At 42.6% G+C, this 14232-nt stretch overlaps 1 protein-coding gene across 3 annotated transcripts in view; it reads right to left on the bottom strand.

The window, feature by feature from the left end:
* The window catches only part of CEP350 (centrosomal protein 350), a 134671-nt gene that overhangs the window by 85095 nt on the left and 35344 nt on the right, over nt 1-14232 (bottom strand). Inside the window, exons 8-10 of one of the 3 annotated variants that reach the window (XM_074961052.1) lie at nt 11229-11342; nt 8510-8656; nt 124-827 (exon numbers count right to left, since the gene is read on the bottom strand). In XM_074961052.1, the coding sequence (XP_074817153.1) occupies nt 124-827; nt 8510-8656; nt 11229-11342 (965 nt within the window). The remainder of the gene's footprint in view (nt 1-123; nt 828-8509; nt 8657-11228; nt 11343-14232) is intronic. The other 2 variants (XM_074961053.1, XM_074961051.1) reach the window with 2 other exon arrangements.

Raw genomic sequence — 14232 nt, 5'->3', positions numbered from 1 at the left:
AGGTATAATCTGCTTCTTTCCTTAACTGCTAGCTTAATAAAGATAATTCAGGACCTTCGTAAGTATTCTACCCTCTATTTCTATGCCTATCTTTAAAATACTGAGGTAGTGAAACTGCCATACCTGCATTTCCTGAGCAATAGGGAGCTGAGAAGTTTCCTCTAGCAAAGTGTGTTCCAGCAACAGTTTAGAATAGGTTTCCTGTAGTCGCCTAGCTGCTGAAGGTTCAGAAGTTGGCATGTTCTTTGCCTTAGCAAAAGCCTCTCTCTGTTTCTTGTAAAGCTCTTGAAGTCGTTTGTTCTTTCGTTCTGTTGCCTCTTTCTGTGCCTTCTTCTCTTCATTCTGCCTCCTCTTCCTCTCCTCTTGCTGTCTAATAATGTACTGGCGAACCTCATCTGTGTCATAGTGACGCTTCTTGGAAATAACTTGAGGCTCTTCACTAGCAGCTAACTTGTCTGGTTTCCTTTTTGTTGGACTGTGGCTCCTGGCACCTTGTGTAGGCACTGCAGATTTCTGACTTTGCCTTTCCCCATCTTTCTCTTGTTTTGTACTCGGAATCACTGAGTCCAACTGCAGGTCATCAAGAATTCCACGTATCTCTACAGGCAGAAAGTCCTTATTTAAGGAGGTATGGTCTTCATCTTGTTTACTATCTGGAAAAGTAGAGTCCAATTTCTTCAGGTTACTCTCGGACTGTACTTTACTCCTTGACCATTCAGAACTTCTTGGACAGGTTTTGTGGGTAACATCCAGCCTGGGATCTGACCCTGTCCTTCCAATAGGGCCTGCTGAAGAATTAAAGGTGTCAGATGATACATCTAAACATTCTGAATGGGAAAGAAAGGTGGGGAGGGGAGATTTTCTTTGTTTCAAACAAGTCACATAAAAATGATCAATAATTGAAGAGCATAAAAAGTAAGGAGATGAACTAGTATTCTTTTGTCAGTTCCAACCGAAAGAGAAAACATCCTGTTTTATATATCAAAAGCACTGTACTAAAAAGCTTTGATACACAAAGCTAAGATTTGGGAAGTAGAAGCCACCACTGAAATATCTGCAAAAAATTTTAATGCACCAAGCAGAGCCAATGACTTCCAAAGCTCATATATATATTAGTACTAACTGGAAACGGATAGGCTGTAGCCAGGACACTGCTACCAAAATGCACATATTTTAACAGTTTCCATTAGCACTACTATAGTTAAGGATCTATCAGTTTATAATTAAATCCCTTCCGTACAGCTTTACAAATATGCTGTAAAGTTTGCTTCAGAATGAAACTAGACATTGAGCAAAAAAATTACTACAAGTCCAATTTTTCTTCCAAATTTGATGTCAAATGTGTACATTGTTGGAATACCCAAAGAATCTTGCAAGTTTTATAGTCTTTTCTTTACAGTTTTTTAAATCAAAATGGCCACATTAAATTTGTATGAAACAAAGTGTCAATCCATATATGAATCTATGAATGAGCTATCATAGTAATCTTAAGTAAAAATATAGATTTGCCACATTGCATTGGACTGTAGCCATTAAGACCAAAGGTGGCCAAAATCTGCTGCTTCAAAGGAAAGAAGAATTCTTGTAATACACTATTACAACTCTCTAACATGGGAAAAAATCCTTCTTGATCTCTACAGTGAGAATTTTGTGTCATGAAGCTTTGGAATTACTTTTCTCTTAACACCATAACTACAAATGTGAAAATGTGAGAGTTCAAGGATTTTGTTTTTGCTATAAGATGCAGATCAGAATTTGCCTCCAAGTTTACAACCAGGGTTCTTTAATTATGGCGAGGGTTACAAAAAGGTATAACTGATTCCATAATAAAACACAACTGAAGATCTTAAACTACAACCCTGGGCTTATCTATACACACAAGTTTCACCAGTTTTAATTATAGGTGTAATGTTGCGCCAAATTAGCTAAACCACTGCAGCTTTTTGTAGTGATGTAAGCATTCACACAAAGTTGCAAACTGGTGCAACACCACTCTTTTTTAATTCAAAACACAGATGAATTTTCTTCCAACTTTGCAGAAACGCTCTTTGCCTTAAAAGCAAAAACAAAGGAAAACCCCCACACTTGGTTACTTATCTTACAGTATCTGTGACTCTCCAAGATGTTCTCGTCTGTGCGGATCCCACTCCAGGTGCCCAGTTCAGTGCCTTGATCTTTGGAAAAAGAGTGTCCACTGTGGCCGGGTGCCTGCATCCTGAATGTCCTCACGCTCTCCCCTGTCCCTTCCCCCGACACAAGGGCATAAAGGGCAGAGCAGCTGCAACTCTCCCTCGGTTCCCTGGCTAATTCAGAGAACTCCAAAAAAGTGGGGAATCAAGGCTGGATTGTGGAGCGGGATCCACACAGATGATAACATCTTGAAAAACCAGTTACTGTAAAGGTGAATAACCACTTTTTCTTAATCAAATGTGTTCATGTGGATCCAACTCCAAGTGGCTGATAAGCAATGCCCCATCTGGAGGTGGTATAAAGGAGTCCTGACTGCCACTAAAGAATGGTTATAATACTGCAGTCCAGACCTTGGCATCTGATCCTGCAGTCAGATCAAGGGAGCCCTCAAGGGGTGCATGTAGCTGACTTGCAAATGTCAGATATGCGGAGGTTTCTGAAACAAGAAAAGGAAGCAGTTTATGCTCCAGTGGAATACGCTTTAACCTTTGGAGGAAGAGGTATTTCAGCCATATGATAGCAAACTGATGCACTGACTAACCCATTTTGATACTCTCTGGGAGGAGATGATTTAGCCCTTCAGGTCACTGGAGAAAAGGCAATAAAAGACAGGAAGACAGTCAAAGGATCTGTCCTGAAAGGGTAGTATAATAAAGCCCTTGAAACATCAAGTCATGGAGTTTCTTCTCCCTGCGAGCAAAATGGAGTTTAGGAAAGAAAATAGGTAAAGTGACGGACCAGTTTAAATTAAACCTGGATGTTAGAAAAACCTCGGATGAGGTGTCAACATCACCTTGCCTCTGCAGAACTTTGTGTAAGGAAGATCAATCAGGAGAGCTTGGACATTGCTGATCCTACTGGCCAAAGTGATGGGATTAAAAAGACTGTCAAGAGAATGAGAGGTGGTGGAAAGAGCATACTAAAAGGTACTCTAAGAGTGGCATCATGAGGTTTGCAAGGCTGATATTAAGATTCCATGCAGGAGAGAGTTCTCTGACTATTGGGTAAGTATGCAGTAACTCCTTTAGAAATCTGGATACCATAGGATAAAAAAAATGAATATGACTGGACAAGTGCATAACATGCAGCGAATGCTGCAAGGCGGATTGTAATGTAATTGAAAAAACTCCAAAATGTTTTAAATATATGATATAGTTAAGAATCTTTGGTATAAAAGCTTTCAGCAAGTCAAAGTTGTGCTGAGCTACTCAAGCTAAAAAATTTTTCCATTTGTAGGAAAAAAGACCTCCTCATGGCGGAATTTCTGCTTTGGAATAGGATCTTGTAGAGAGCAGTCTCAGTCAGTAACGCTCAACAAGCCTACATCCAGACTATCAGATGCAGTGACCCTTGATCTTGATGTAGTATCTGACCTTGATGTTGCAATACTACATTTAGGCTTGGCAGGATTAAATTCTAATTGCTATCTATTGGTAAACTTTGATTTTCAGCTGACACACTGAAATCGATGAAAAAAAAATATCAATTAGTCAGTGAGCCTACTGGGATCGGATATCACCAGCCCTGTAACCATGGAGGGAGCACTCTGCAGCGAGTCCCCTACAACCCTGCTGTCACAGGAGTACGTGAGTGGGTCAGAGACAACGGAGCTGCAGAGGGCTCCCTGAGCTGTCTCAGGACCGGTGGCACCCAATCCCTACAGGCACAAGATACAGCAGGAGGCTGTGGTCCTGGCATGGCAGAGCAGAGACCCCTGACCAGGACTGCAAGGAGGAGGAGCCCCCAACAGCAGGGGAGGCCACACCACTGCTGAATGGCTCCTGCAACAGTGCAGTGAGCCCTCTGCAGCCCACTATCATGGATCTACTCCCTCTCACCAGCTGGGAATGCAGGGGGTCTCTGCTCTGCCCCTCCAGGATAGCAGCCATCTTTACACCTTGTCCCTGCAGAAATTGAGTGTTACTGGCCATGCAGGGAGACCTCTGCTGCTCCACTGTCACAGGAGTGAGGTGCCATGATAGTGCAATTGAAGAGGGCTCCCTGCATGGCCACGGGGCCAGTGACACACAATCCCGGAAGGAACAAGGTGTCAGGGAGGCTGCAGTTGTCCTGGCCCAGTGGAACAGAGACCCCTGGCCAGGACTGCAAGGATGAGGACAAGCTCCTGGCTATAGGGGAAGTCACTGCGCTACTGAGAATTTCCTGTCCGGGAATGGCTCCCTCATTCCCGGCTGGTGAGACTCAATCCCCGAAGGCATAAGGTGTGGGAAAGGCTGCAGTCCTGGCTCAGCAGAGCAGACACCGCCGGCCAGAATTGCCTCTCCCTAGTTGCAGAGGAAGCCATCCAGCTGCTGAATGATTTCATCCCCTGGCTGGAGCCATTTAGCAGTGGGGTGATCTCCCCCACGGCCGAGAGCTTGTCCTTCTTGAGGCCCTGGCTGAAGGTCTCTGCTATGCCCTTCCTGGACACCAGCCTTTCCTGTACCTTGTGGCTGCTAGGATCCACTGTCACCGGTCCCATGGCCGTGCAGGGAGCACTCTGCAGTTTTACTGTCATGGACCCGCTCACTTACTCACCAGCCAGGAGCGTGGGAGCTGTCCCCAGGCAGGAACCGTTCAGCTGCAGGGTGGCCTCCCCTATGGCCAAGGGCTCGTTTTTCTCCTTACAGTCCTGGCCGCAGAGGGCTCTGCTCTGCCAGGCCAGGATGACCTCCCCATCCCCACACCGCATCTTGTGCCCTAGTGTCTTGGGCCCCTCAGCCACACAGGAAGCCCTCTGCAGCTCATCACTGTTAGCACTGCCCTAACTCTAACTCCAGCCTTCCCCCCACAATCATAAAAATAAAAATAGTTGTTAGAAAAAAATCTTTAAAATAAAATTTTATATAAATCATCTAAATTAGAAAAAACAAAAACTGAGTTTGCCAAACCCATCTATATTTGGGCAGTCTGGAAGTGGAATGGGAGGCTAAGCAGATGTCTGGGGAAGGTCTATCAACCAGAACTGTCTCGACCTGTATGGGACCATCAGGACTAATGAGAGAGACTCTGTCTCATCGCATCTTGCATGTCATTCTGGGAATCATGGGAATTGGTGAGAATGTGTATATGAGACCTTGATCCAACAGTCTGAGACACGCATCTTGCAATGAACCTACCTCCCCAAAACAAAAGGCTGGACATTTCAGATGGTCTTTGGTGATGAACAACTCTATGACGGGATTTCCCCACCAGTGAAAAGAAATCAGCTTGATAAAGCTCTTCAGAGACCACTCGTAGTTGGTGATGAATTGTCTGCTTAGTGGTCTGCTAAACTTTGCTGACTCCTTGCGAGATGGAGAGATGTTACCTGGTTGTTGGCAAAATGTCCATAAAACTTGATAGCTTCTGACATGGGGGTGATGAGCAGGAGCAGATGCACCTGCAGATGTGTTGACTATATGAATCTGTACTGTGGAATTCCATAGGACAGTCTGGGATGCCATGGAAGTTAATTTGATTGCTTGGAGTTTCAGAACATTTACGTGAAGAGTTATTTTCTTTTGAGATCGAATCCTTTGTATCTGGGGTGGTTCAGGTGAACACACCAACCTGCTCATGATGTGTCATGATCAGCATCTTTGCAGGAGTTAGAGAGAAGAGAATCCACTCTGGAAATTCTTGGGGTCGGACCACCAGTTCAGGGCTGATGGGATGAGTGATGGGACCACAGTTCTCATGCTAATTTGATCTCCTGTAGGACAATACACCAACTTTAGCCAGGCTTGTAACAGGCACGAGTGAAGTTTGCCAAGAAGCTTCATGTAAGTGCAGAGTGACATGGTCTAGAAATCCGAGACAGCTCCATGCTGTGTATGCTGGATTCAATTTAATACTGGTGATTATTGACTGAAGAAACAGAAATCTGTCTTCAGAAAGATATGACATCACCAATTTGGAGTCACTCAAGGCTTCTATTAATTCTTTTGCCTGTGATGGGATGGGAGACTCTCTCATAGTTCACGAAAAGGCCCATTTGAGTGAACAAGTGAAGGACATAGTTCAAAGCTGCAGTAAACTCCTGATGGGATAAGCCTTTGATTAGCCAATCATCTAGATATGCATAGACATGGATACCTTGTCTAGCCAGTGTCTGAGGTATCAATGGCTGCTGATAGCAATGTTTTGGCTACTAGATAGGGCCTGTTAATTGACTAATCATAATTGTAGTGAGGCTGATGAACAGGCCATTTTCCCAAATGAACTCAGTTTCTTGGGATATCTCTCACCTTAGATTTTTCAAGCACAGGAGAGACCACCAAAGAGCCTGGTAGTGTTTCTCTGCTCTGTTAGCCGTAGGAGGTAGAGTAGCTGGTGTTTGCCACAAGGTCTTAGCTCCAGGAGGTCCTCGTTGACAGGTTGTACTATCCTAGCAGGAGCAGATGAGTGCAGAATACCAAAAAGCTTGTGAGAGCTTGTTTTAAGTGACAGACATTTCAATGTCAAGTATCTTGGCAATTCTGGGGCACAGGTCCCGAAACTTTTGAAGTCATCAGATTCTGGTACAAGGGTTGAAGGTACAGCTTTGGCTGGGGAAGGAAGACAATGGGTGCCTGAAATGCACAGGACAATGCTCCTGCGGTTCTCTGGTGTCTGTTCCTCTTCAGCCACTTACTCACTCATCTCTCTCAAAATGATGGTGATCTGGGCACAGATGTGGAGGGGAAATGGAGATCTACTCTACTTCCTAGAATGTAGGAAGGTCCTCTGGATGTCCAGGACAGAGATCCCCAATATGCACAATCCCACGATGACACACTGTATTGGTAAGACTGGTTCAGATTGGGCTGACCAAGCCATTTGTAGGCCTGTGATGGATGTGTGTAGGAGCTCCAAAGAAAGAGCCTCTTGTTTGTAGTGATATAATGATCTGAGGTGAGAAGACTCCTTGCTAGACATGGAGAAAGAGTGTGCTCCAGTGAGGAGGACAACAAAGAAACAGTCAAGGGACAGCTTGACCTCTGGGGAGACCTTAATGCCAAGAAGTCAAAATTATACACTGGTGCCAATTATGAAAGTCTTAGTACCAAAAACATCACTGGGCACAAGATAGTCTCCTCCAGTAAAAAACCATCAGGCACCAGTAGAGATTCCATAGATGGTGCTGATATTGAAGCTGCCACCAGGGACAATGCCTGTGCCAGTGGTATTGTAAGCACTGGTACCACCTGAGGCTAATACTTCTTCAGCACCAAGCTGAAGGTTGAGCCAGCATCACTCACTCCTCCTGTGACGGGCAGAGGCATAGTGGTTTGTTCCCTGGAGAACTGATGTTTGGGCCCTTCCTTACAGAAAGATAGGGACTGATGCCAGGAGCCCTGTCTGTCTCTATATTTGGGCCTCTTGTCTCATAGAAGAAGCTGCACCAGTCTTCAGTGCCAGCATGGACTTTGGTGCCGGAGCCTTGCCTGATGCCAAGGATTTTTTGTTGGTACCCATCTTAGGAGTCATGTGCTGGGTAGCAGGGGCACTAGCAGACTAGGACTTAACAGTGTTCAGATCTGTCTTAGAAGTTGATCCTCCCTCTTCAGGGTCTGAAGTGACCCTATGCACTGTTTGAGGCAGTGAAATTTTATACAGGCTTCCCTGGATTTCCCTGTCCTTGTGGAAAAAGGTCAGCACAGCAAACACCAACCTGGAATATGGCTCTCACCAAGGGAGAAAAAATGGTGGCGGTGGCCAGTGATGAGAGGGATTAAGCCACCCAGAGAAGATTTGGTTTGCAGTCTGAAGGCTTTGAATCTACCATTTTGGTGCAGAAAGAGGCGCCATGTGCCAAAGGGAAAAATACAGTCCTTCGCTTTTTTAAGAGACAAGCCAAACAGAAAAAAAACAACAGAGGGTAAAAAGGGAAAAATTAGCACTGAGTTAAGAGAAGGAACAATAAGGGGTAGCAGACAAATGTAACTAGTTTTGTCTCATTGCCAGGGCTGGTAAGAGGGAACAGAGGGACTGTATGGCTGCTCTATCCTTTATGCTCGAGGTGGGAAAGGAGAGGCACAACGGCATGGAAGGTGCAGACACAGCGCCAGTGGACGCAGCTATTCAAAAAGATTCTGCTGTCACGTTCATATACACCTGGAGTGGGATCCACAAGACACAAAAAACTGACACTTTTCAGGCCAAACTAGTTTTCCAAGTCAAAGTCATATGAGATAAAAATAGGGCTTTATAACAAAAGCAGGTTGAGTTGCAACCTTAACTGCTGCATCCTCCTTATGTAGTAGGAGCCTCCTCAAATCTTAGAAGCCCGCAAAGTTGTTAAATAAAAAATTAAAACCAAACAGAAAAAGCTAGTGTTAAATACAGCACAGCTTACGAGATTTAGTAGCTCTCTCCCTCCCATTTCTGTCACTGGATGTTGCTCTTCTGTGCTGTTGCTCTACTTTAGGTGCTGGACCCAGTATCTTTTTCACTAGCTTTTGTCCATCCCGCCAGGAAGATGTACTTATCAGATGGCTTCCACCTAAACAAAGAGCAAATAATGAAGTACAGCATGTATTTTCCAGTATACCTTGAATTTACTTAGTACTTACCATAACCCTTCTACTTATTATTACACTAAGAACCATCACTATATTGCAAACAAATGGTACGACTTCAGTTGCACAACCCAGGCCTAACAAATAGCCTTGAAGCATAAGGTATCATGCTTATTACTGAGGTACAGCACAAAGTAAAAACCCAAAGCATCTTGCAGTAACTTGTATCCCTACAAAAAACTGTAGAAGTAATAGTCCTGTGCGGGCCTAAGAGATTTGACGACAAGTGTTAGTGAAGATAAAGAGAGAGAGAATCTGTAGAAGATTGTGAGGTTGAGAAAAGAGGCTTTGTATCTTGAGGGGGGTAGGAAAATGAGAAAGCAGAGAAGAAATAGAACAAGAGAGAGATAAAATGTCAGAGTAGTGAGAATAAAAGGAGGCCCAGAATGGAAGGAGGGGGGAATGAATGATTCGTCTTTAAGTACTGAAGCTAAATGAGCATCTATTTAGTTTACAGAAAGGACTTTAGAAAGCAATAGCATTTTTAAGAGCAAATTTGCTGATGAAATAGATGGCTCTTATGAATGTACAAATGTGAGTCAACAACAGTCCTGGGCTATGCAAATCCACTGCATTCTAGCAAGACATTCTGTGAAGGGGAAGCTTTAAAGGGTTAAGATGCTATCTTAATGGTTTATGCATTGCTTAGGAACAGAATGCAGTTATAAAGGACCACATTACAATTATTTTTTTCAAACATGCATTAATATTATTCTACGATCCTATATCAGATCAGAGGCTGACAGATCTGGCACAAAGGTATCTTCACTGAATGCTTATAAGGTTAAACATGTAAATTCGTCTGACTAGTTTTTCTTCCCATTAGCTTCCCACACAATATTTAATGACCTTTTGAAGTAAAGCATCAAGATCCTTGGATGAAAAGTATATATATAAAGTGCAAAGCAGTACACTAATTATTTAATTTGGGCCATTTATCACTTTAATCTCTGCTGAGAAACAGGTAATTTGCAGGTAATTAATAATCAGGTCAATTTGTCTCCCTCTTAGTTGGGATTTCCAACCATATATGTTCATACACTAGAGCATGAGCATAGTTTAAAAACTAGACATAAATAAATAGGGATTACAGCCTACTGGCCCTACAGGGTTCTGAGAAGCCTAGACATTGAATCTAACTAAATTTAAAAGTAAACCCAACACAGCAGATCTAGTATGTTTTCACATTTAATATCTTCAATGTTCCTTTAATGGAAGCAGTAGACCTCTATGATAAAAGGTTGAAAAGCCACCATTTCAGTGGCTACTTAAATTGTAAACTATACACATGCTTTATGAACCTGTCACTTGAACTTGAAACAGGTTACTATGAACCTTTTTAAAAGAGATGCACCAGCCAAAGAGATTCTCTTGCTCAACTTGCTGCTCTCAAGTACTTCTATGCCCCTCCACAAAGCCAGAAGGAAGAGCCCATCTTCTATTTCAGGTCAGCTGTCTACACTAAAAGAAGCTAACAAAGCAGAATATGAGCTGCAGTTATTTATAATACCTGGCTGTGTTATGCGTTCTGTTACTGCAGTGACTGGAGGGGGAGGGAACATCATTACAGATATAACACTGAACTAGCTTTGATGCCTCTCCTCTAAGAATTTCAGCATAAAAACATGAGGAGAATTACACAGCCCAACACAGAGATAGGTGCAGCTGGATAACACCACGAAATCAACATGGCTACTGAGTTCAACTGCCTCTGTGCTACTCCCCCTTTCTGGACTAATGATATGGTCACAAATATTTTACGGAAAACTCTTAATTAATTTTTCTTTTCAAGGAGATATAGTTGAGTTTACATAAGTTAAATGTACGTATGATGCGACTCCACTGTATAGCTAGATGGTGCAGCTAAGGGGTCCTAGGCTGGGGAGCTGGGGGGAAGTGGCTGGAGCCCCTCTATTGTTGGTTTATAAGTGGCTGGAAAAAGCATTCATGTAACTCAGCAGGGTGTGTCCATGTTGTAAATGTTTGTGTGAGTGCAGGACTGGGAGAGGTCTGCAACTTGTCACAGCATCACACTGAGAGAGGGAGCCCAGCCTGGATAGACAGAGAGCTCAGCAGTATCCCAGTTTCAGGCTGCACCCCAGGGAAGTACTTCACACCCACCCCTAGGCTCTTCCACAGAGACGAGAGAAAAGACAGGCAGAAGTGGAGAGCAAGGAAGTACTGCTGGTCTCCAGTGCTCTGGTGAATGTCCTCAGACAACCCCTGTGAAATACATATTCAATTGTCTGCTGTTTCTGAGAGTTGCACACAGCAGCAGGGGAAAGGAAAATTTTGTAAACAGAAAAAAAAAAACTGGTGGGGGATACATTGCTGATATAGCATACCAAACAACCTTTGGGACATTTTGTGCAACTGACCAGAGTACAAGTCAACAGGTTGCCTTTAAACTACATCCTTTTTCACCCGTCTAGACATAACTAATCTCTGAACATACACATCTAGAAAGAAGCCTATGTCAAGAGTACTACTAGTCACCTGGTTTGGAATCTGGGCTTGATGACCTGGTTAGCTTTTGAACCTTGCGCACTGGTGTGGTTGCTTTCTTCTCCTTGCTTTTCTCAGGGGGTTTCTCTTTCCCTGTTGAATCCTCTGAAAAGCAGACAGTATGTGTGAACTGTTAGTTGATACCCCATGGGAAGGAAAAATAAAACTCAGAAACAAACTTGCTTCAGCATTTACCTCGATAAAGTGGGGATTAGTCAGAGAACTGCAGCATGATCACTCTCTAGGTCATACCCACTACCTTAGAATACAGCAGTTCCATCTGCTATAGAAAGAGCTAGGTAGAATTCTACTGCTACTCCAAGGCCCACAGGTTAGACTCCACAATGCATTGCTTAGGCTTACCCTTATAGCTTTGCCCAAACACACTCAGAATGAACATTTTGCCTCAAGCACTGTTTACATAAATACTAGAACACTGCAAAGCCATAAGTATGCACAGATAACGGCTGTAACAGATCCTTAGAAAGTTCATTTTGGGGGTTAGAAGTCACGGTAATAGTTTGGCATATCTGAGCTAATGTTGCTTTTTTAATCTACTAAATGACAAAGTAAGTTTTATAAAGTACATGTTAATGCTCCATCTGAATGGGCTATGTCTACCTCCTTCATTGTTGAATACATGACCCTCTTCCTTTACATTATGCATGCTAGCACATTTAATCCTTGGCTCCCAACCAATCCATCAAAATGTGATAGACTAAATAGCTGAGCATTGTACTTTCTGCAATTGTGCCTGCAGAATTTGCCACAAAATACACCCACTGGGTATGTCTACACTGCAGTTAAACACCCACTGCTGGCCCGGGTCAGCTGACTCTGGCTCACGGGCGAACATCTACACTGCAATTTTACAGCCCACAGCCTGAGCCTGAGTCAGCTGACCCAGACCAGCCATTGGTCTTTGTTTGCTATGTAGACATATTCACTGATTCAGAATTGTTCGGCATCATTTAAGCTTTCATTTAAAAAAAAAAAAATGACTTAAACCTTAGCCCTTATGGCTGCAAAGAAAGCATTCAAAAAGTGAACCAAATGTGAGTCAGTGCATTGTTACTAATTGGCTTGTGTAAACTAAGATAAATACGGTATTTTAAAATTCATTTAGCTAAAGTGTGTTAACACATTCTTTTAAAACTCTAGCGTAGACAGGACAAGTTTTATTTTCACATGTGTTTAGCTGATAGAGATAAACCCAAGGGTGGGATTCAGAATCAACATTCCCACCGAGTAGGATTCATGGGGCCACTATCACAATTAAAAAACAAATCAAGAGATTCTGTATTAGTTGTATTAATTTTCATAATTAAAGAAAACCCTCAATTTCTAAGAGACATGTTCTTGAAGATGCTGCAGAATTTTCAGGTATGCTGCTGATTTCAGTACCAGACTGGAAAAGAATTTAGGTCCAGCTGACCATACAGTACATGGTGAACATATCTACATTACATTTTCTGTCCATGTGTTCACTTTTAATAGCACAACCTCAATATATATTTACAGTATGTACTGTGTATGACTATAGATTGGTTACTTGGAATCAGCTATTTGATACGATCTTTTCAACTGAAGGAGATCATTCCAGACAGCTGGTGTACACATGGCATCAAGAGCAGCATATGGCCAAACTTGCATACAACTCATTCCTCTTACTGAAATGTGTCCCCTGGAAAATGTGAGAAATGGACTAGATGTCTGTTTAATTGAGACAACTCTGTTTATATTAAACTTTTAAAGAAACACTGGATTTCTAGAAAAAAAAATGGTAAGTTAAACATAAGATATCTATAAACATTAGAGTAATCTGAATAAAAACCCTGGGCAAAAACAGGAGTAGTCTATTTTTTGTCAAGGTCCAAATTTCTTGGTCAAGGTATAGTCACAGTCCAGACTCCAGAGAAGAAAGTAAAAAACCCAACAACATAAAAATAAGTAAATAAAAGGATTTCGGGATCTGTTCAAAAGTGTCTGGTGATCCGGATTTGGCCCGCGGTCCACCATTGACTACCCCGGGCTATAACTTCAGCAAAGGAAGCAAAATGGCTTTAAGACAACTTTGTGGCTCCCCAGTCAAGGTACTAGTCAAGAGCGGGTCCAGTCCCTGGTGAAATTCTGAACCACCTCAGGGCAGCTCTAAATTGCACCCAGCTTCCCAAAGCCCCTACAGGCAATTCCAGCGCAAAGGATCACTGGCAGAACTGTGACCCAAGCCATAATTCCTTCACCAAGGGCCATGAGGAGGGTGGGTCTACCTCTAAATGGGGATTATCACTACTCTAGAAAAATCACTAGGAGACTGATCTGCCAGGTTTACAGCTGCTTTGGACTGCCAGAGTGTCACAAGTAAGCAGAAGGGCACCAAAGATTTGGAACTTCATCAATCCATAAATAAAATACAACCTGCAAATCAGAAGGAGAAGTTTAATTCTACAGAAAGGTAAAAGAAATAGGTTTGGTTACTCAAGATAAATCTTTTAAGTGGTGTCAATGTAGTGAAGGTGACAGAGCCAGAAATCTGAAGATTATATTACCATACATACATTTTTAATTGCTTGTATGCTATTTAGCGTGTGTCTGATTCTGCTGGCAGAATGACAACAAGCATCGTGCAAGTTAGTTAGAAAAACCTCACATCATTATCATCATCCGAGGATAGCAGTCATCCGCTGTGGGATATTGTGAAGGTACATCTAACGAAAGTTTCTAGTGGACATTTCCAAAAATCTAGGGTAACAAATGTGAATTTGAGTGCAAAGGTCAAGAGCAGATAGATAACACATAGCTAAGGAGAGTTCCACAAGATTTTAGGACAGAGCTGGGAAAACTAAGTTTTGCTTACAGTTCTCAAAATGCCCCCAACTGATTTTGTAAAGAGTCTGGATTGTCTTCTTGTTCTGATTTTTAAATACATTAAGAGAAAAAAATAATAATTACATTAAATAATTTGGAAATTCATTAAAGAACAGGCTTAGTGATA

Source organism: Natator depressus, chromosome 8 (genome assembly GCF_965152275.1).
Source record: "Natator depressus isolate rNatDep1 chromosome 8, rNatDep2.hap1, whole genome shotgun sequence".
In the NCBI taxonomy this organism is placed as follows: domain Eukaryota; kingdom Metazoa; phylum Chordata; order Testudines; family Cheloniidae; genus Natator; species Natator depressus.
Note: the sequence above shows the minus strand (reverse complement) of the source record. Positions and strands in the feature narration are given on the sequence as shown.